The sequence below is a fragment of the Microtus oregoni genome, unplaced genomic scaffold (assembly GCF_018167655.1).
Source record: "Microtus oregoni isolate MIOR12 unplaced genomic scaffold, Mior012 000061F_ref0000440, whole genome shotgun sequence".
NCBI lineage: Eukaryota > Metazoa > Chordata > Mammalia > Rodentia > Cricetidae > Microtus > Microtus oregoni.
Genome location: NW_024543871.1, coordinates 3,937,692 through 3,961,426, shown reverse-complemented (window position 1 = coordinate 3,961,426; position 23,735 = coordinate 3,937,692). Strand labels below are relative to the sequence as shown.

The following is a 23,735-nucleotide window of genomic DNA, read 5'->3' as shown; positions in this document are numbered from 1 at the left end:
CCCAGTGCACATTCAGGATGAAGAGGGTTAATCTGAATGCTTTCACACCGTCTCTGGACTTCCCTGATAAATCAGTTGATGTATGACTATAACCTCAGCTTATTACATTGATTACCTTCTTTAATGTTGACTCAGCCTACAGCTTGGCGTAGAACAAAGTAACTCACTCTGAACAATTAGAACAGTTCAAATATCAAACCTAATATTGAGGAAGAATCTCTAAGTTTCTGGGTAACTGTCAATAACTGTATTTGATGGCAACGGAATGATGCCAGCAGTTTCCCTCATAAATGCCTTATTGCTGATTTTGCAGCCTTGAGCTCCGAGCGAGCACATGTTCAGCAGCCTTATGAATGCCCACTGCCCACTTTCACTAACCACGAGTGCTATATCTCTTTAGGGACAGAAATGGGAGAACAGTTTTGGTACCTAAGCATGAAGGGAGCTAGGAAACCAAGAGTGTCCCTTCGGACTGGCAGTATGAAGGAGTTGTGGAAGCAATTGTACTACTGGCTCTTAAAAATCTCTGTGAAGTTGTGTTCCCTTGTGTCTGCCCTCTGGGAATGACTGTAGTCTATGATATGAACAAGGAAGCATACAGTGGAAAGAACAAGGGTTCGGGGATTGGAGTTAGGGTTGAGCTCTACCTGGCTTCTTAGTGTGACTAGGCAAATTCACAAATGATTTAACCTGCACCACTTTCTTCAACTTAAAAGTAAGCATGATGCCTACACCGTGGCAGTGGTTTAAAGATTAAGATCCAGGTGAGATTGTAGATAATGTGTCCACACACAGTGGGACTTAGGGGAGGTTGGGCTGCAGCAGTTAGGTTGATTTTTTTTCTCTGACATTTGTTCCTGTTCTAAGACTTGTTAAATTCTATTTTTTAAAGACAATCTCAAGGATAATTCCTTGCTTTACTTCAGATTTGATGAAAGTGACAGTGTATAGTCTATGCTCACATTCCTGGATTTCTAGAGAGTTTGTACTCTGAGCGAGGTCCTTAAGCAAAGTATAGTGCTGATGCTGACAGAAAAAGCAACCACATCTCGCAGAGGAACTACACTATTGTCAGGACTTTCTAAATCTGCTATATTACAGTGATACACAGTTGATCACAAATATATACTCAATCAGTAGAGCTCACAAGACAAGGAGAAGCATGTTTCTTTCTTTCTAGTGTATAATACACATGCTAAGAGGCATAATATTTTAGTAAAAGATTTAAAGAGACAATTTCTTTTGTAGGGCACAAAAGATGGTATCAGAGGAGTGATTCCTCATGGGTTAAGAAATATAGAGCTCCTGGAGGTAATGACTTCTCACTAGGAAGCACAAAAAATAGTTGTTACACTAGACAAATGTTCTATAGGCTTTATGCCCTTAGTGAGTTGAATCATGACCAGCTTTAAAAACAATTCAACAGGACAGAAAGATATCAGCATGCATAACATAGCACGTGGGTAATGTCTGGTATAATTTTGCTCATATACGTTTATGTATATTGATTTAAGATGGAAAAATTATTTCTTACTGTGGGTGATGTTAAAAAAAATTGGGAACTGGTGCTGGATTGATGATTCAGTGGTTAAGAACACTGACTGCTCTTCCAAAGGACCCAGGTTCAATTCCCAGCACCCACATGACAGACCACAACTGTCTGTAACTCCAGTTTCAGGGGATCTGGCACATTGTCTGTAATTCCAGTTCCAGGGGTTCTGCCATCCCCATGCAGGCAAAGCCCCAACAAAGTACATAAAAAAATAATGAAATCTTTTTTTTAAAAAAATGGAAGCCATTGCACTATATGATGACCCCTTGAGCACCATACTAAAATCTATATCATGGAAAGAAAAGGCATTTGCTATATTTCAGGGTGACAGGAAAGCCATAGTTGAAATTCTGCCACCTGAAAATAAAACAAAACCCCAAACTGGTCAAACTTGTAATCTTTGGTGTCAGCTTTGGTTCTTATTTAATGAAGTAACGTGCATAAATACTTGTAAAAACGGCTTTTGAAGAGACCCATTTGAGTATGCAACATAGTAGGCAGCACTCCAGTGGGAATATTACAAATGTAGTTTTGAAAACTGACTTATAGGAACCAAAAAAATCTCCAGCCCTAATGATTCGTCAGCATTGTTTCAATGCTGATGACCAGCCATGTTAGAAATCTTTCAATTATGGACTCATTCAGAGGCCACAGTCTCTTGAAGTGACTGTTTCACAAAAAAACGAAAAGAAACTAGGAAATCAAATGAACTCCCTGATGATATCACAAAATGACACATTCCGAACACAAAAGGAACAGGAAATGGAATAATTTGAAAAACCCAACCAAGCAGATTGAGGGTGGCATTCTTTTTAATAGAAAAATGGGGAAAGGAGTAGTTTGGATGAATGAGGCTGGAAAGCCCCACACAGGTGATTCTAAAAAGTGGTCAAAGATGGCTACCCAGTCAGTTACGGTTTACTGTAAATGTTTAGTGCTCTCAAAGACTATCTCACAAAGAGATATGCTGTAAAAATGATCTGGCCATTCTGAATCCTTATATTCTATGTGTGTGTGTGGGGGGGGATTGTGTATAGAGAAGAGAGGAAGACCTTGCATGTCATCTTCAGGAACACTGTTCAACCCCTCCTATGAGATGGGGTATATTATTAGTTTATAGTTTACTAATTAGGTTAGATTGACAGGTCGGTCAGCTACAGGGATCACCCTATGTTTACCTTGCCAGCACTAGTTTTAGAAGCAAGCACCAGCATGCTTAGCTTTTATGTGGGTTCTGGGGATTGAACTCAAGTCTTCATGAGTGAAAAGGAAACACTTTATTGGGTAGGTTATCTTTCCAGCCCCAAGTCAGGTAGGTTATCTTTCCAGCCCCAAGTCCTTAATTAATAACTGAAAATCTTTGTATATTTACGTTATTGATTCTTGTCAATATCTGGATTAATGTTTAATTTGGCTAAAGTTGCAGTATTTTGTTTGATAATTTTTAGTGTGTGTACTGTGTATGTACTCTAGTGTGTGTGTTTGTGTATGTGAGAGAGAGAGAGAGAGAAAAAGAGATAGATGTGAGAGAGAGAAAGTTGTATGTGTACAGTGTTTGTATGTAGGGCATGCATGGGAGTGCATGGGTGTGTTAACAAGCAAAGGCCAGAGCAAGACATTGGTATCTTCCTTTATCTCTCAGCATGTTATTGACTTGAGATGTGGTCTCTCACTGAAACTGAAGCGTAGCCTATGCTGACTGGCCAGTGAGCTCTTAGGATTTGCTTGTTCCCCCACAATGCTGGGGTTATAGACAGGCACGGTCATGCCTGACTTTTTATGTGGGTGCTAGCTAATTGAACTCAGATTCTCATGCTTGCATACGAAGTGCTGTTCTCCACTGGAGTCATTTCCCTAATCCCTCAATAATGCTGATGATTATAAATATGGCATATTCAGTTAAAATATTGTATGAGTATGAATTCACTACTATTTGTGATTGGGTTAAGTTAATCTGCTATGTTGGTGAGGCTCAGGACATTCACCTTCAACATTACTTCAGATCTTGGAGGTCTTGCATATGTTAGTTAAGCTCTCTACTGAGCTACATCCCAAACCATGCTCAGTATTTTTAATAGGTTTGCTAAGTTTGCATCCTATACCATCCACCAGTACAAGTATTAATATTCATGAGAATCATATTTGTTCCACCATTTAAGTAAATGTAGAGCTCTGCAGCCATCGCAATCTATTTTTGGAGCATTTTCATATCACCCCTATCAGCTCCCTCGTGTCCTTTTGTAGTTAATCCTTGCGGGGTCAGAAAAAGGGTAAGACAGGTAAGATGCATGCCCCACAAGCAAATGTTAGTGGGTGTCAAGCTCTTATCCAGACAAACAGCATTTTAGTGCTATATTTTTTTTAAAAATCAAATAGAAAAAATTTGTAATGAAGAAGATATGAGAAACGTATATAAGTTGTTTCTGACTCCTGTACTTGTTCTGCTCAACTATAATTGCTGGACTCTAATCCTGCCTTTGTTATCTTTTTTCCTTCTCCCTTCAAACTCTGGTCATCACTAATTATCCATTTTGTCTCTATAAATTTGTCTATCTGGGATAAGCAGAATGATCTATTATGGGACATTCAACAAATACAGTTCAGTGGTATGTGGCCTTTTGCGTTTAAAGTATTTCACTTTGGCATGTTTTCAAGGTTCATCTGATCTGTTAGTACAACATTAGCATTTCTGTTCTCTTAATTGAGTAGTATGCCATTGAATGGATATGCCACAATTTCTTTATTCATTTGCCAGTTGAACACTTGCTTTGTTTCTATCGTTTGTCTATTAAAACTAAAGCTACAATGGACATTCATTCCTTTTACTCTGGGGGTACAAATAGCGGTAAAATTGTTGTGTCACATTTTAATTCTATGCCAAACTTTATTAAGAAATGGCTAGACTACTTTCAAATGTGGCTGCATCACTAAGAACCACACTGATTTTCTGCTGTTTTCCTTTTTTGAGAAATTCTACAGTTTCATCTAAGGAACTTGAGTAGATACATAGTTCTAGGCAGTCTGCGAGCAAAATAAAAAGACAATATCAATAGAGGAAGGCGGAAGGATTTTAAAGAAATTTTCTATCTTCTTTCACATCTTGTCTAGACTCAGTCTCTTGACAAAGGAGAAAATGTTTCAGCTCAATTAATGAGGAAACTTTCAGAGTAATATTATGTGCCCATTAATTTTATCCAGAGTTTGTGTATTTATGAACACTGTAGCAAACCTTAGGTGTTCAAAGCGTCACCAGAGACACACTCACCTCATGAACATAAGCAAACAAAATGGCTTGATGGTAATTTGTCATTGGATGGAATGGTAAATGAAAGAACTCTGAAGTTGATGCAGGCGCACAGCAGATGGACATGAATGGAGTGTGACCACAAGATACAAGTAGCTATTCTGCATTACACAAAACAAACCTTGGAGAAATATCACATCCTTGCTGCATAAAAGCACCCAAGGAAAACCAAAGACTGTTAAATATTCCAAATTCGTTCGGAGGATCAGGAGGGCTTTGTGGGTCACGAGGTTCTTCATTGTTGTCTTCCAAATGCCATTCATAAGGGCTAAATCTGCTGACCAGGAAGAGAACTACACTGACTCCAATGTAAGCGAAGACAATGCACATCCAGATTTCATAAGCTAATGGATCCAGGAACGAAAATACGCCTGGCTTGGATTTCTGAGGCTTCTTTATCATGATGGAGATTCCCAGGCTCATAAATGGCTTTGAAAAATCTATGACTTCTTCACGGACCAATGTTATGGTGAGTGGAGCAACAGCTATATCAGCTCTCTGAAAAACAAAGACGCATAGCACCTTTAAGACAGCATTTCCTTTATCATTTGTCATTTAGTAAATGTTTTTGCTTGAAATATAATATATTCCATAACGATAACCAGCCAATTTGCCAATGCTAAGATTAGAGAGGCAAGGTCATTCAATGGGTTCTAAATTGCTTTAGTTTGATGGTGAGATAAGGAAAAGGGCCTTTTGTTCTCTGAAGCACATTGGCTTGGTGAAACTAATTCCATGGCCTCTAATTTCTTGTTTGCTAACTCACACCACCTCAACTTTTACTTCTTTATGACATATCTAATTTAACTTTTCTTATTTTAATATTCATGTTCTTATGCTATCTCCCTTATTTGACTGTAATTTTTTGTGCATGGTGTACAATAACCTTCATTTCTTATATTTTTCCCTTTTCCTTTGCAGTATTCAGTATAAGACTTGATTACTGCTTTGTTGGTTAAAATATATATCACCTGAAGACAGGAACCCAGTCTTTTGGTTTTGTATCTGTTATTGCAGTAGATTGATTCAATATTAAAAATGTAGATTCCTTAAATAGTTGTTGATTGTTGAACATAATAGACGAAAACATGCAACATTTCTGAATTGGATATACCAGGATAAAACAGCTACTAGAATATATATTAATTTATTAAGTAAGCTGTCTTGTCTGGTGATAAATACAAGTACCACATTCACGCATGTCAGATTGATAAATAAATGTTAGCAGTGCACCGAATAATTAACTCATCATGTAAAGGCATGTATGCCACCTTTTTATATTATTCTCAGGAAAATAAGGCATTAGACTTTTCTGCACTTATTTTTTCTACAATTGTTCCTTTAGAATGATAGTGGGTTTTAGTGTAGAAAGAGGCTTTAAAATATATATGTGGGAAAATGTACATAACTAGGGGATGACTTAAGTATGGTATATCAGTTATGTAGTAAATTACTAAGTAGGTTCAGTTTTTCTGTGATAAATATAGTTATGTTTCAATATCTTTACTTGTGGGGAGGGATGGAGGATGAATGATGAAGCTTGAACTAAAGTATATTTACCAAAAATGATATTTATTTTGGTGGATTGTACAGGGCAACTCAAACGACTTGAGAAGTGCTCCTTATTTAAGGGGAAACGCAGATGATGAACAGTTGGTCACATTTATTGAGTGCTTACTCTCAATGCGGCACTGTGCCAAGCACTTTGTACATATTATTTTACTTCATTTTCCTAGCAACCTTGAGGTTGATACAATTACCATTCTCTCTTCAAATGATGTACATTTTAACAGACAAGGCAGTAATCAAGGCTTATACTGAATACTGCATGGGAAAGAGAGGCTGAGATTAGACCTCTGGTACTGAAATTTGGATCCACTCTCTTAACCAGCCTCCTCTTTTTCAACTGACACTTGCATATGTGTACTACGTACTATAGTACTTTGATCTACAATCAGTGAGTTCTTTGATGATGCAGCTCTTCTGAGTTACCCATGCTTCTACAAAAGCCCCCAACTCCTATAAGTAACCCCAATAAAAACTTTATTTTGCTGAGATGGATGTTGGTGGAATTGTTGCTTTTGCCTGCCATTGGTACTGTACTGGGGATGAGTAGCCATTTGTTCAAGTCTTCCCAAGGAAAGTCATACAATACTTATTCCGTTGAAATCATAGGCAGTTCTGTTTACCAAAACCCATCCTTCTCACTTTTTAATCCTTTTACTACCCTACCCATATTGCACCTTTACCCACCACCATCAATGGTCTTGAAACTATGACTTAATTTATCTCTGAATTAAAGCAGTGCTTTTGCTTTAGGATTTAATTTGTAGTCCCTCTGACTTATTGAAATTATTTCTTGAGCTGTAAACTTGGTTGCCAGACTCAGACATATCCTGTCAGACATCAGTGGCTCATGTGACATTACTGGGCTTTTGCATTATATATATTATATACGCTTTCCTTTGGCTCTCTGACACTAAAGACTACAGGCTCTCTTCCTACCTCTATGTATATTCTTTGCATATTTTTCCCTCCTAGTTTTCCTTCTCCTCCAAGGTGTATTTTGTTTCTCCAGAGTGTCTGCTTTAGGAGGTAATCACTGAAGGTTTGTGGAATAAGACAGATCATTCAAGGTTCTGTCCTTTATTTTTCTTCTTTCAGCATTATCATCTAAGGCTTCAATGCTCATCATATTGCAGTTAACTCCTTAGTTCAGCTCCACACTGAAGATGAGATGGGAGCCAATGACAAATTTTTACCTATTTTATCCTTTGGCTAAGGGCTACACCTAGTCATAGGAACAATGACTGCTGATAAGAATGGAATTGGCCAGAAAGCTAGACTAGGTTTTTGGCAAAGACAGCTTGAATCAGGTAGAGTTTTGTCATGCCAAGATAATTCATACATAAAGGCACTTCCTCTCACTGCCAACATGTTTCTGCCTCCCGCTTGGAGGATACACATACATATATAGTGTAAGTTCCCATTTGATCTTATTTGAATTTAATTATTTAATTTAACTAGTTTTTTCTTTCCCTTTTTAATCATGTAACTCTTGATCCTTCTAGGAGAAATTGCTATTATTTTTTCTGTCTTTAAAGGTAGTAGTAAGAGGGTATTTGGTGTAAAAATAGTCACTCTATTTGTACTGGATTTAAAGGAACTGAGTTCTTTTCAGTTAGGTACAGAATAGAAGATTGAGGCACTTGCTCTCCTTTAAATGGAAAACTATACGCCATCCTATATTTGGGAGCATTTGCTGGGAGGGGAGGGAATGGGGAAAAGGTGTAATTATATTGTAATCTCGAAAGAAAGAAAAAAAAAGAAAGAATGATATAACCGTTGAAATATAAAAACAAAATAAAATAAAAATACCCCTACCAAAAAAAATCCACAAAAGAAAACTAACTCAGTAACTGCAACACCTACCACATGGTGAGCACACCAAACACTAACAAAAGATGACTAGACAGAGCAGGAATGAACCGTCGTTTCATTGTCTAGTTTCTAGGGACTTTTAACAAAAGAACAGATTCCCAAAGTTTTTTGAGTTATTTTGAGTTTAAAATACTTTTGAATCACACGCACGCGCACGTGCACAACACACACACACACACACACAACACAACACAACAAAACAAAACAGAAAAAAAGACCCAATAGGACAAATCAATTCCCCTCAGGTACTTGTCTCTTTCCCTAAAACTAGCATTTCTAATTTTCTGAATTCTTTCTGCGAAGCCTTTTCTTTCCATTTTTTTTCCATTTATGAGAAAATAAATCAGGCTAAACCTTGAACTTATTTCATGGCTCAAACTGGACTCAAATTTGTTATAATCCTCCTCTTGTCTTGGTCTAGCAAGTTCTGGGATCTCAGGAACTTTTTCAAAAAAAGCAATATATATATATATATATATATAAAACTTTATATATATACATAACATACACATATATAGCTTTATATATATACATACATAACATACACACACACACACATATATATATAACTACTCTAATGGAAGATGGTGTTAAATATGGGCTCCTTCAATTCTCACTGATGATGTGACCTGGCTCTAAAACAAGAATTTCCAATGTATATTTAAGAACTCATAATAAAGACATATAGATGAAAAAGACAAAGGGATAGCTGCAAGTAGCTAGAAGAAGGATCTACCAATAACAGGTAAGAGAGCTGCTGATTTAGCCTCTAGGACAATAAGATTTATGGGAGACTGAGAAGTCCTTACTTTTTCTCTTGTGTCCTTGGTGAGAGACAAGTCACAGAACTGGCACATGAGCTCAGAAACAGCCTTGGAGACTCCTTTGCCCTCTCCTACCACTACTCCTCCCTCCATATTATAAAATACAACTGTGACAGTGGGTTATTTCAGAGCTTATGACCCACCTGTCACAATGCCTGGGAAATAATCAGTTTGATTATTAATGGGAATGTGAAGAAACAGACTACTAATAGGTGTCCAAAAATCCTCAGTTAGCTCTCCTGGGACTGCCGTGGCATACGGACGAAAGAGGCTACTTTAAAGAAAAATGAAAGATACTAAAATAGGCAACCACCCAAATGAAATCCTCTTTTAAAATATTTGTATTTGTTATGCATACATGCATATAACATGTGTGGATCAAATCCCTTCCTTGATATTTGTTCTTAATGTAAGTCAGCTGTGACTGGAGTCAAGCGTGAAGAATTATGGCTAGGACTATGTAGCAGGTGAGTTTCTAGTGTAATAATCAAGTGTCTCTCTTCTCGTGTCCCAAACCACTCAAGCCGCCTTTTGTCATCAAGCCTGTGCTGGTAACTGCAGCAGGAATGTCATTTTAGAACCCTAGGTGGGTAAGTGCTCCATATGAGTGTGCTGCAGGTGACAGAGGAAACCCAGCAAATGGTAAGAACTTAGGAGGAGACTCTTACTGTGTTTTAACTTGCATTTTGACTACTTAAAGGATTTTAATCAAGCAGTTTAAGAATGGTTGTGTGGGCTCAGTAAACACACTAAATTAGGTTTGTTTTTTTTTCCCATTTAACCAGTGGCAAGCCCAAGCAACTGCATTATTGGAGCGGATTTAGCCTGAGGGCGTTTGTAATTGTTCTCATAGGTGGGTGGCCAAAGTTGTCAGTTTCCTAAGATCTAAACCCCGACAGACTCCTATGCACAGGGAGTGTGCACTTAAGGAGATGATGAGCTTTAAACGGAGATGACATTTAGTTTAACTGTAATTGTACAAATTGTTTGAGCTGTAAGGCTTGTTACATCTTAAAGTATTTTCATCTGATTAGCTGATATAAAATTCGTATCCGATTTGGAGATCATGTTTGAGCAGGAGCTTGTCAGCCATGGTTTCAGAGCACTTTTTGATAGCAGGGGGCAAAGGAAGAAAGGAGGAGATGTATCACGCAGACCATACCATATACTATGTAAGAGGAGTAAATGTGATCTCCTCCCTGCTCCCCAATAGGCATAAAGTGCTAGTGGCCTTGGGCAGACATTTTCCCCAGAAAATTTAAATGTGTTAGAAAAAGAAGTGGAGCAGAATTAAACTGGACAAAGGAATATAATAGCTGTGTGTTGTGGACACGGATTAAACTGCTTTATTGGCTGTACTCTATGAGATATTTGTTGTCTGCCATTGTTAAAATCTGAAGGAAAGGGATGAGGCCTATTTAAATCAGTGAAACAACAAGCAGGGTCACAACAGGATTTCCTCATTTCTTTATCCAAAACAGATGTCCCAGTATGGTTCTATTGATTTGGACTCCTTGTCCTTGGGGAGCTGTGGGATTTAAAGACCCAGTGAAGATAAACGGACATCCCAGGAACTGGAAAAAGGCCGCGTGATGCTAAATTTGGTTGGAAATATTTCGCTACCCCTTCGCTCAGAATAGCAGACTTTCATGTATCATTAATGCTCCTCCCTGGAGTCGATGTTCTTTCAGGAGAGGATCACTTTTTTATCAAGTCATCAGTCCTTTCTGCTAGAGCCCCGTGTAATCAGAACACTAGAAGTGAATGCCATGCTTTCATAACATACATACTGTTATTGGATCCTTGCTTCTTTGCCTTTAACTGGAAGGACAGATTGACTTTCTGCCTTTGTTAACGGAAAATAAATCTATTATAGGATACTGACAATCCAAGGTAACTTCTTATAGGCAAAGAAATGGTGTAAATAGTTATCTGTTGAGTTTCCATTTCTCCTGGGAGTGTGAAGTGGTCTGGGGCAGCCAAGGACTGTGATCTGCAATCAACATATGCCAATCCCATCTCCACTTCTGAGCTTTCTGCTATCTTCTAAGTCAGATGAACGAATCTGAATAATTTCTTTCCTGGCCTTTCTTAAAAGCAATCCCACGTACTCTTTATTCTTAGTTCTAGGTGCTAAGAACATAAGGAACGTGGCAGTGGCCCACTGGGAGGTGTCCTCTTCATAACTGGGGCTCCAATTTTGCTCTAGCCCATTTCTTGCCTTTTTTTTTTAAAAAAAAAACTTGTTAGGTCATATGTCTCCTCTGAGGACAGAGATTCCCAGCTATTTACATTGTATTTTTAAATATTTCAAGAGGTAACTAGATGTTTGTATTGCATTGTCCTAGAGGGCACATAGAAATGCAATGAGTATCTTGGATGGCATAGCACATAATCCAGCTAGAATTCAAGCTCTATACCCCAAAGCCAGGAAGAAATGGCATATCTGACTGAATTAACACCAAGATACCCAGAAGCTGACAAGTTTAGTGAACTGATCCAATGTAAACCATCAGACAGAGCACTCGGCCAGGCAGACTGGCATCCGAGTTGTCAAACTGTGACTTTTGTGATATTGTCAAAGTTTGCTACTACCCATTCTCCCTGAGAAATTCCTGTCCCTCTTGTTCTCCATGAAGCTTCAATTTCTTGATTTCTTCAATGCTCAATAATAATATTTAGTCCCTGGTGGATCTCCTAGTCATCTGTAAAAATGAATTAGATATTTGGCTAAGAAATATTTAAGAATCCTGATAGCCACAAAATCTTCTTGGAGAATGCCCTCTTAAAACATTTGCTACTTGGGAGCAGTAAAAACTGATGGTGTGTGAGCCATTTGAGCTGGAATGATTATTATGTGGCAGTGTTACAGAAATCCAGCTCAAAAATCAAAATTGCTAAAACCAGGTGGACAGTTTCAAGACCACGATGTACTGAAGGGCTTATGTAACGGGACACATTGTATGCTGCTGACGTTTGTTTCAAAAATAACCTTCTTAGAAATACAAGGTGTCCCAACATCAACTTTGATTGAATTTCTTTATAGGAAAAAGAAAACATTCAGGAATCATCTGAAAAGAGACTAATTGACTTCTTTATTTTTTAACAAATTTAATTCCTTTTGACGTTTTCTTGGGACTTCGTGGAAGATACAGAAATATCTCTGACAAAGCCTTCTCCAGCTCTGCCTTCCTTCACCATTTACCTGCTCTGATCCATACTACATCCAAAAGGCCTAAGAGGCAACACTGGGAAGACAAGGCAGTGTCTATCTGGGTAGTTTTCCTGCTAAATGCAAGTAGTCATTCCCTGTTCTTCTTTTTGTCCATTAAGCACTCTGGGAAATCATCAGAGCCGCCTCCCGGCACATACATACCCTCCTTTCTTCTTCTGAAGCAACTTGCAAACCACAAGAGGTCAAGTCTGCCAGAAATGCAAGCCTGTGTTTTCATTTATTTTTATCTATTTCTATCATGAACAGAGACATTGAAAACCTTCTAATGTCAAAAGATTAAAACTTCAACATGAAGATGAGGGCAAATTTAGCTCATGATTTATCTGACAGCAAGCTTTTCCTCCACGCATGACAGGAAAGCCTAGTTTCTATATTCCTAGGTCTTAGAGGAAAGTGGAGTTTGACAGTCCACTGCAGTGGATTGGTTTGCTGTCAGTTCTCCAGAATCACTTTGTATTATTCAGCTCAGAAAACATCAGAGACTTCTTCTGGGTCAGGAGAGGGGAGAGGATGTTCCTTTAAGAGCCCTCTCTGGCAGAAAGGAAAGCTCTTCCCCAGAGCAGCAGGGAAATGAGAGAAAGGCTATTCCAGAAATCTCACCTTTTCAAAATCGAGGAGATGAGGTCTGAATTACTAAACCAAGAACTCTGTACTTCCCGAATTCCCTCACTTACAAATAGATGAAGTGGAAAGAAAAACGGATGTGTAGAGATTAAACTATGCAGCAGAGAGGACATCCCAGGGGAAAAAGCAAAACACCACGAGAGAACTGCACTTCATCTGAACAATGTTGGGAAATCTCTTATCCTACAACATCATGTCTTGCTGAATGCTAGGAGTGTGCTGGTCTATTTTCAGACCATGCCATGTTTCTTTGGAGACACTACAGAGTTCTGACCATTCCATTTTGATGGGCTTGTGGCCATATGGACTACATCACATCAGACGACTGGAGCAGTAGAAATTGACATCCCCCCATTTTTTGTCATGTTACCAAAAACTCTCAATAACTTCTCTCCATAATGGCTAAGGCATCAAATGCCTTTTATAATAAGGTTCAACTCTCATTCCAGATGCAATGGATCTGAGACAACACTTTAGCTATGGAATAGTATAGTGAACTGATTAAAAGCACTGTGCTCTTGCTATGTTCAGAGTGTTGGTGTCCCTCTTCATATGTTGAAATTCTAACCCATAAGGTAGTGTTACTAAAAAATGTGGTACTTAGGAAGTAGTTAGTCCATGAAGCACAGTCTTCACGAATAGGATTATCTTGAATAGGATATCTAGAATAAGATGCTACAGAGACCCATTGTCCTTTCCCTAATGTGAAGATGCAACAAGCAGCTACAATTTATGAGCAGCTACAATTTATGAGTCAGAAAGTTCATCACTGCTAGACAATGGAATCTTTGATTATCCATGTTCCAGCCTTCAGAATGGTGAAAAATCACTATCTTTTGTTTACAAGTCTAATATGCTTTCTTATAGCAGCCCGAACAACAAAGACAGGCCCTGCAGGATATTTGGTTTCTGGAATGTGACTTTAATTCTTAGCTTAAGTATTCTCACATGTAGAATGAGGTTACTAATGGAACGTCTTCAAATGCATGTTGTGAGGATTAAGGTACATACTGTTTGTAAAGTACTTAGCACAGTAGGTAGCAGGCAGTGAATACTCTATAAGTGTTGGCTAAGAATAACACAAATATTACCTTATTTTTCCCACCATGAGCTCAGATTAATGAACCTTTGTCAACCATTATTGTGTACGGATCTTGATTCATTAGAACAAAAAGTGAGACTTCCCTACATGTAAGATGATATATTAAGTGCAGAGAGAATTGTAGGCATGCCAATACCTTTAGAGCATTGTAGAAATAAGGGACAAGCAAAAAAAAAAAAACACTGTCACTCAGAAAGGGAGAGACTAGTACTATGTCATAATGGTTGAGAGAGACTGAGAGAGACTCAAGGTCCTCAGAAATCAATTGGGTTGTCTGCCCCTCTCTGGAAGTAGAAAACCTCTTTCTCATATCTGGACTGACTTGTGTTTCATCTGCAACTCAGTCCTGCCCCAGTTCCCAGGGCCAACCTTGACCTAAGACAGGTGGTGACTGGCTCCAGCCACACAGATGGAGGCGGGGGTTCAAGTTACTGTACTGTTTGTCTGGCAAGAGGAGAGTGTCCCAGTTTTGATACCTGGTGCCCAGCCTCATTTTAAGCCTTAGTTCCCATTCTGTGTTCCTATTTTTAGAAATAAGCTTCTTCCTTTATGCTGGTTTCCAAAGGCCTATTCTAAAAACCACATTGAGTGACCCCGGTAGTCTCTTCTGATTGAAGAGCAACACCCTATTTTGTACTGGCTACCTCTGAAATCATTTTCCTGATCTTCAGTCCAATAGATACATGGATGTTTACTTCTTACCAGCTATGACTTCTCAGCAATCCCCCACCCCAATTCATTTGTTTTCTCAGTGTCTGTTGCCTGGATGGGTACTAATCATTGCAAGTGATTCTTGTTTATTAGAACCAAATATTTCCTGTCCTGATCTGCACTTTGGTTAGTTTATTAGAGACTGGTTTACCCAATAGGTAATTCTGCTGGTCAGTTGTACTTATCCTCATATGCCTCATTGGTTTTCCTAAGATCTGATGCTTCCTGAGAGCAAAACCATTTAGAACTAAGTCACCAAGGAGCTGTGAAGATACCACTGTAGCCTTCTTAAGGTTTTATCCTGGTTTTTAAACTGGGAAATTGCAGCAATGTAGATCTGATTTGCTAGTGTGAAACAAGATGTACAGCTAAATGGTAAACAAATGGTAAAAATTTTAATTAAGGTGGTAATGTTGTTGGTTGGCATGAAGAGTGCAGTTAGATTTGAGAGACTTAGTAGAATTCACAGCGCATTCTGCTTCATTAGACACGAACCAGAAAAGATGAGGAAAGATGGCGACACTACTAAGGCAACTACAAAGGTGTGTGTTTCTGACACCTGAATCAGTGAAATATAGTAGAGGGCAGGGTGTGATGAATTTCACTTAATTCTATTTGGTGGCTGAGTAATTTCCCTCAATTCTATTTTCCTTTTCATAAAGTAGCCCTGTCACTCAAAGGATAGTATCAATAGTCTACCTTTCATGAAAAACTACTTGTATTTTACAGATTAATAAATTCTGAAATCTGATAAATCTTAAGCTTGAACATTAAATCGCTCATTTTCTTGTTAACTGAAAAGCATAGAAATAAGCAACAGTGGAACCAAAAATACTTACTCCGTAGACAAGTTCCCCAACCATGCCATTCCATATTTTAGTCTCTGGATCCCGTGCGCCATATTTTCCATCACCGACAATGGATAATTTGTATTTGATCCTTACATGTTTGGCTATTTCATAGGCTAAATCAACACAATAGCCTTCATAGCGCTCATTTCCTTCTAGTTGTTCATGATTCTTTTTATACATTACGTATGGTGATTCCTTTGGGACCAGAAAAAAGAACAAAAGATTACTCCTATCCATTTTTCCCCTTAGAGATAGTAATTGTAAGAGGAATACATTTTCCCCTCTGTTGCTATTGAGGCTTAGTATATGGATATGATTTTTTAAGTTTTTGACTTATTCAGCTATTCATGGAACCATGTATTCCTTGGAGTCCTTAACAGATAATTTAATGAAGTAGGGAAGCATTTAAGTCTTTTTCCTAAAGTTTGAAAGTAGGACTAGTTTTCAGCAGCAAAGTCTTTTGATTTAGTTGAATCGGAAGTGCTATCTCCTTTAGTACATAGAGACAAGCTAACTGCCTTCCATTTCTAAGGATGCATTAGGAAGAAGGTACAGCCCACTCTGGCTGGCCATAGAGAAACACTGGTTCTTGTGAAGTTGGAGCGTTTGGTGCAGACTTTTTTTCCATCTGCAGGGCTGTATACAGTTTATAGGATAAGGTGAAGAAGGAGAGTAATTGATACATACTCTTTAAATATCATACTTCTTTTAAACTGAGTTATGTACTTCACTTAAAAGTAGCTTTAGGAAAACTATTTTAAAACTGGCACTACTCCCTCAAATGTCTATAGTGTGTTGAATTTTGTAGAATGTGTGGCTAATTGTGCCTTGAAGTGGTCCTAAGACATAGGTAGGAGATGATTATTATTTATTTCCATCCTACAAATAGCAAAGATAAGATCCTGAGGATTAGATAAAAATTTAACTTGCACAGATACACATAGGAGAGTTAGGTCCCATATCAGAATTCTAACTGATTTTCTTTCACACAATGACAACTCTCTACAATGAAGACTTAGATTTTATGTCTGGATGAAGCACCATTTTTGGGGGGGGAAATTGGAAGAGGACACTGGAAAAGTGTTCCTCATTCATTCATTCATCCATCAATTCTATCTTTTCTCTCTGTCATTCCTCATTCATTCATTTATTCATCCATCTATTCTATCTTTTCTCTCTGTTGTTCTTCATTCATTCATTCATCCATCTATTCTATCTTTTCTCTCTGTCATTCCTCATTCATTCATTCATCCATCTATTCTCTCCTTTTCTCTCTGTCATTCTTTATTTGTGTATACAGCAAGTGAGCACATATCATGGTATTTGTGTAGAGGTCAGAGGGACAATTTGCCAGAGTTGGTTCTCTCCTTCACCTTATAGGTTCTTGACATCAGCCTCAGGTCATCAGGATTCGTGGCAAGCAACTTTACCCACTGAATCATCCTACCATTTTTCTCTCCCTTCCTTCCTTTCAATTTTCTGATGGAACTTAAATACGTACTTCGTTGTGGCCAATTCTCCACCTCTTTTTTTTTTGCCTTTACACCTACTTTCATTCCCTCTGTGCCCTTTTGGCTGTAGCATTTTCCCTTCTGTGTTGATATTATATGTGCTCAGTTTCCCTTACATCTGTCCATTAACATCTTTCTGCTCCCATGGACCCACCATCTATTTCTTGGCCTTTACTCATGCTTACTCCCACTTAACAGTTGGAAAATAACTTCTGCATGTGAGAGAGAGAGCATGTAGTATCTGGTTTTCTGAGCCTCGATCATACCAATACCCATAATATTTTCCAGTTCTGCAAACTTTTTCGGAAATCCTACAATTTAATATTTCTTTATGGATGAGTAAAATTCCCTTGTGTATTGCAACATTTTGTTCATCTTGGAGAGGGGTTTGAGGGCTCCAGAACAGCTGTTGTGTTGTAACTGTTGCATGCATAAACACAACACTGGCTGAATAATATGTTTAGACCTGTTCAGAGTACTTAGAACTGAATAATACTTTTAGGATGCTGTTAAGAAAGTTTACTTCTTGTATGTACACACTTACCAGAATGGTAGTCACGACAATTGTCCGGTTCTCTGAGGATGCACTATCATTGCTGATTTGCTGATCCGAGAAGGGCACAAACCTTTCATACTCATTCCAGTAACCAGCCTAGAAAGAACATTTGACCCAGATGACTATTTTTCTCTCAAGAAATACTAAGTGAACTTCAAGGAGTTTGAGATTTACAAGGATTGATACTCTGTTTCTATCTGTTACGGCCCTCAGGACAAAAAGGATATACACAGAGGAGCGCTTATTGTTTCTTTATCTTGAGGATTCCTTTCCTCACCTCATCCTTACTGACATCCTGTAAAATCCTTTAACCCACTGTGTAATCAATATTTTTTGCCATTAATTTTCCATAGTAGAAAAATGTTTAGAACTACAGAATACTGCTATATAGGAGTAGAAAGCCAGTTAGTCGCCTGTAGATGTAACACAAGTTAGTTTATAGTCTAAGAGTTTATCATAGTGCTATGAAATCCTCTTTATGTCTAACTCAACTGTTAATAAAGTAGAAGCCAACTGGCCATATAAAATTCAGCTATGGAGAAAGGAATTTTGTCCCAAGAATTTTGGTGGTGCATTGGCAAAACAGAAAGAGACCTATTTTTCATTTTTATTTGCTAAGAAGCATACATATGTACTTGGGAAGATTCTCCTATAAAGTTGATGATTCCTTCCCTTTGTTCAGAAAAGTGTTAAGTTTTATGCGATTAGTCTCAGAAGATCATCCTCCTTTAAAAAACATTGTTGGGTCATTCTGCTTCAAAAACTCGATGTATCTCATCTTTGCTCCTTGGCAGATGGAAAGGCAAATGGAAAGACAGAAACACCAAGTGGGACTCTTCCACAATATCTTCTTGTGTGAGAATGCTCTCATCTTTGGAGAGACATTTCTCATATTGTCTCTTTTGGCTACTTACTTTTTGAGAGCCTGAGACTTTCATTTCATACACATCAATGGTATAATTTGTCCTACGTCCGTAAGTATCAAATTGGATGTTTCCAGTCATTCCTTGGACTTGCACCTGGTAATAAAGAAAAGAGGCAAAGAGTGACACTATCTTTTTCATTGTTGCCACTAGGGCTCTAGGATGAAATCTTTGAGGATTTTCGTTTTAGGTCATTGAATTCCATGTGACAGATCAAGTTTTCACAGAGCTTTATTTTCTGAGCAATATGTTTTTCTCTGCCTCTAAGTTATGATGCTTTGAGAAGGCATAAGAAGTGGTTACCTGTCTAATGCAACGAGACATCTATAACCACTGTTTCAAAGACTTTTCTAGTATTCCCTTCTTAAATGTATACTTTAGGCTGAATACATTAATGCATTCTGCATTTTAATTTTCTGGGGGCCATTATTGTGTATACATATTTCCAATATTTGAAAATAATTCAGTGGTCTTGTTCTGTAAAATGGGAAATCCCAGAAGTACCTATCTTTCAGAACTATTTAGATGATTAAATGAGATCTAAGTAATGTCAGGCATGCAGTAAATATCACAGTGTGGTCTAGATATATTGATATTTAATTTTATTTATTAATTATTCTCTGTGTATGATTTGAATGTAGGAACGCAGGCACCCATGTTTTGCAGTGTGTGTGTAGGTCAGAGGACATTTTTAGGAGTTGATTCTTTCCTTTTCCAATGGGATCTTGGGATTGAACTCAGGTAATCAGGTTTGTGCACCAAACACCTTAACCCATGGAGTCTTCTTGCCAAATCCAAGCTGTATTAATTGCTAACCAAAATGAATTTAGCTATTTTTCAAGAGGATTGCCTATTTATTGACTTCAACAGTGAGAAAGGCAGCCCTTTCCCCTTATTTAAACTATATGCCAAGGTAGCAGAGAGCATGGATGCCATGGAGAGATAATTCAAAGACTGATAAAATCTGTCAGCTTTATGGGATCAGGAATGTAGAATGCTAGATAACAAGAAAGAAGTCCCAAAGCTGCATTCCTGGATTGAGATGCCAAATTCAGAGTCCACATGTGCAATAGTGGTTTCATGTTCTGGGCCTAGTCTTATGAATATAAGAGGCTGTATCTATTGACAAATTTCCTCATCTGCTCTATAGTTCAGAGATATCAAAGACAGTCTGTCTGTCTGTCAATCTATCTGGATTATTTACTTTCTAAGTAAAAGTTAGAGACTTCAAAGAAAAAGAAACTCTTTTGTTTTCTTGAGATAAACTGGTAAAATACCCATTCCTTCATTTCTAGAAAATACGGGCTGGCAAACACGTCAGGAACAGTAACGGGGTTCTACTGCCAACGAGAAAATTGATAACATGGCTTAAAAGAAGGGGATTTCTTAGTACCAGTAGGAGACTATGGAACTACTCTGATATGGCAGTTTGTCCATTGAACCAAAGAAACCTGAGCACTAAGCTTGCAGACCACGTGAGAAGACAGTTCTAGGTAAAGAAATGGACCTTAGTTGATGCACAAATGACTTATCTAGTAGGATGGAACTGGTGCATATTGTGATGACAGACAGAGCAGAGACAATTGCATAGGACTTCTTAAGAAATTCTTCATTGCTTTACATACTCAGGTCTTCAAGTCTCATCAAGAATTACACATTGCAAAAGACCCAGCTTATCTGAACTTGACTTATGGACTGGACCAAGTCACTAGGTATCCTAGAGATGCTAGAACCATGATTCAAGTCTTTGGTGAACAGGAATAGAATTGGACTACCACTCTAAGCGAAGTCTATTTTTACGGATGTGGTCTGGTATCAAATGTCAGTGATAGATTCCTACTATCTCATCTAGAATCCCTTGCAAGTGATTTACCCATAATTTTAAACATCCATATCTTTCTGATTCCCATGCTAGATTGGGAGCATCTGAAGATAAGAGACATCCATTTTCTATGTTTTCGACACTGAATGCAATGCAATTCAAATACGAGATCTCCTTAGCTTCTCTTATATATGTGCATGCTAATATAGAATCTGATACATAGGGGCTTGCTAAATGCAGAATGAATGGCATGGTTATATATTCACGTCAAGATGCCCCAAACATGCGCCTATCTAAAAATAGGGATTTTGTTTCTAGATTTCTTTAGAGGGAAAAATGATTTATGGAGAAACTATGTGTTAGTCATAGAAAAGATGTTTGAGCATCAAATAATCTCACTTTTAATAACTCAAGTAAAAGCAGATTTTTTTTTAAAAAAATGTAGTAATGCATTTAGTAATTTTTAGATCAATCTATTTCAAGTCTGAATAGTACAGTATTACTAAGGGCCCATATTCTTTTGGAAAAGGCCATTGCTTTCCAGACTTTTTGGAGCACTGGAAACACATTGCTTTGTAAAAAGAGTTGAGGAATCCCTATGATCAGGTGAGTGATTATTAAGGCCTGGAAAGGCAGGTGACTTTTTTTGTCTTATCGCTTGAACTGACCAGTGAGTTACACAATGCAGAAACTTTTCTGTGTGACAGGATAGTTGGTCTAATTATTTTGTAGCCGAGTTTTTTTTTTTTTCTATTCTGGTGGCCACTTTCTTTTGGGGGAAGGTGGTGGTTTATATTATGAATGGCCAATCAAGTAGAAATGAAAACTCCTTTTGATTCACTCTGAGGAAGTTTTATATTTCACTCATCATTATGTTCCACCTGACAATACAAATCTTGTAACTGCTAGTAAGGTTGAATTTAATTAACTGCTCTTCAAAATCGTGTGGTGCTACTTCCATAAAACGATACTTAGGGCATTTGTTAGGGAATTGACATAACGACATAAGAGTCTGCATGATAGGAGAATGACTCATATCTCTTTCTTGGAGAAAGACACAGGGGCTACTAACCTCTTTTGATTGAATGTGTCCAACTTGGCAAATTTAAGGCGGCACTAAGTGAGCCAACTACACAAAACGATGTACGTTATGAGGTTGTTCCCAATTCTTCACTGCTGGGTTGTGCACTGAATTATCTTACGATGGCCTATCTCTTTGTTCATTTGGATGTCCCAAACATCAAGATAATTAGTTGGAAAGAAGAGATTCTTGTACTCTTGAAGGCTCATTTTAATGCATGCAGGCACATGTGGCAGGCATAAAGTAAAATATTCAGGAAAGAGCTCTTGCTTGGAAAGCTGCAATGAAAGGGTGATGTTGCTCCTAGTGTAAATAATGGAATCTGTTCAAAGTACACTGCTTGAAGCCTTAAATGATCTCCTACCCAGTAAATGCTAAAAACAAGTGGCCTATTTGATGGTCTATCCATTGATTCCTTGTACTTTTCTTTAGGCTTTTTCTTTGCGGCACTGGGCAAAAGCTTCTTAAGTAGGCCTAGAAATGATTCATGTTCCTGCATTCTACCATGCAGAATAGTACAAGTGTTCTTTTTGACAACAGAAATACTATCACACTGGCTCAGTTCCACAGTCCCTCCAGCTCATAATTTGTCTGATGAGCCTAAGGATGCCGCTGTCCTTTGTAATGCTTATCTTGAAGTTAGGAATATCTTATACTCCCTAAGAGAGAGTCTCCTTACAAATGTGACATTTGTAGAAGATATGCTATTTTGAACCTACTTATGCATTTAATCTATAATTTTAGAGGGTACCAAGTTTCGTTTACCATTTTCAGTGCAGCATAAAACCAAAAATTTATTGACCCTAAATTTGCTCTAATTTTTCAAACTTCCTTGTAGAACTTTCGGTGGGATTCTAGATTGTAGTGACCATCCACAATTATCTTTTTTTGTACAGCATGAGATGCTGTTCCTTTTAGTACACTCTCTTTCAGGACTGAGGTCTCATTTGTGTGTGTGTGTGTGTGTGTGTGTGTGTGTGTGTGTCTTTATAAGACCCATCCACTCCAACAAACAATTGTCTTTACCATTTTCAGAGCTCTCTCAATATCAATTCCTTGACTCCAGGGCACAGCAGGGTTCGCTAAGCAGTCTCCAGCACTGCCTCTGCGGGATACATCCACTCGCTGCCTCCTCAGGTATCGGAAGGCTTCGGCTATGACCAGTATTGCATCGTGTGTCAATGCAGATGTATACTAAAACAGACACACGAAAAACAAGATAACATGATAAATGAAACCCTCCAATCTTGCCTTGTTCCTTATGATTTTTATCCACCTCAATCATTTGCTCTACAAAGATCTCCTAATTATTTGAGTTGGAAATTCTCTCTGGGCAAGACTGGCTTTGATGTATTTGACAATGATGCTTCTTACCTCATGTGTGCACATGTTAGGATTATTAAGATCAAATGGCTCACGGAAATCTCTTTCTCGTTCTCAATACTGCTTCGTATTGAGTGAGTGACTATAAAAGGCTGGGTTCTTTATAAGGAAGAAATGCATGTGATGTTAAGGGATGGCATGTATAGATTAGAGTGGAAAGAGCATATCCTAAAGCAAGGCTGAGTTATTGCAGTTTGTAATAGAAAATTCAGATCTGTTGTTTACTTAGGGGGAAAATGGAAATAGCTAAGTTAGACAGCTTGAAATTAATTTGGAAGGAAACATTAATCATTTCTGTCTGGACCATGTTTGTAGCAAGCTAGGACCTCTGGCCAGCAATAAATCAGTTTTTGTTTCCCAGGGGGTAGCAAAAACCAAAGATGCTTTTCAATTGTAGAAAATTACAATTGTTATTGAGTTTTAAATCTGATAACGTCAACAATTTGTAGGCAATGCTTCATGATGCTACCTCTTTCTGGCAAGAACACTTACTTTCTGTTCCTTGTGCACAGTGATATGTTCTACTAGGGATGAGGCTAGTCACTTAACACAAGGGATTTGATTATCTGTAGTTTGAAGTGGTGGCTGTCTTTCTATTAAGTGAATCAACAAAAACATGATTAAAATAAGCTGGCCTCTGTTCTGCAAAGGTGACGAATATTTGTAGAATATGGAATCTTATTGACTTTTTTAAATGTAACAAAATGTCCTACAGGGACTTCTTACTATATAAAAGTCTGTCCAAATACAATTGGGAGCGAATACATTGTTGTCTCCACAACTATCAATTAACTTTTCTCATGTTATTTTCTTTC

At 38.0% G+C, this 23,735-nt stretch overlaps 1 protein-coding gene across 3 annotated transcripts in view; it reads right to left on the bottom strand.

The window, feature by feature from the left end:
* The window catches only part of Gria3 (glutamate ionotropic receptor AMPA type subunit 3), a 293,607-nt gene that overhangs the window by 59,653 nt on the left and 210,219 nt on the right, over nt 1-23,735 (bottom strand). For all 3 annotated transcript variants that reach the window (XM_041640013.1, XM_041640014.1, XM_041640012.1), the window contains exons 7-11: nt 22,564-22,731; nt 18,626-18,730; nt 17,700-17,807; nt 15,633-15,839; nt 4,978-5,354 (exon numbers count right to left, since the gene is read on the bottom strand). In XM_041640013.1, coding sequence (XP_041495947.1) covers nt 4,978-5,354; nt 15,633-15,839; nt 17,700-17,807; nt 18,626-18,730; nt 22,564-22,731 — 965 coding nt within the window. The remainder of the gene's footprint in view (nt 1-4,977; nt 5,355-15,632; nt 15,840-17,699; nt 17,808-18,625; nt 18,731-22,563; nt 22,732-23,735) is intronic.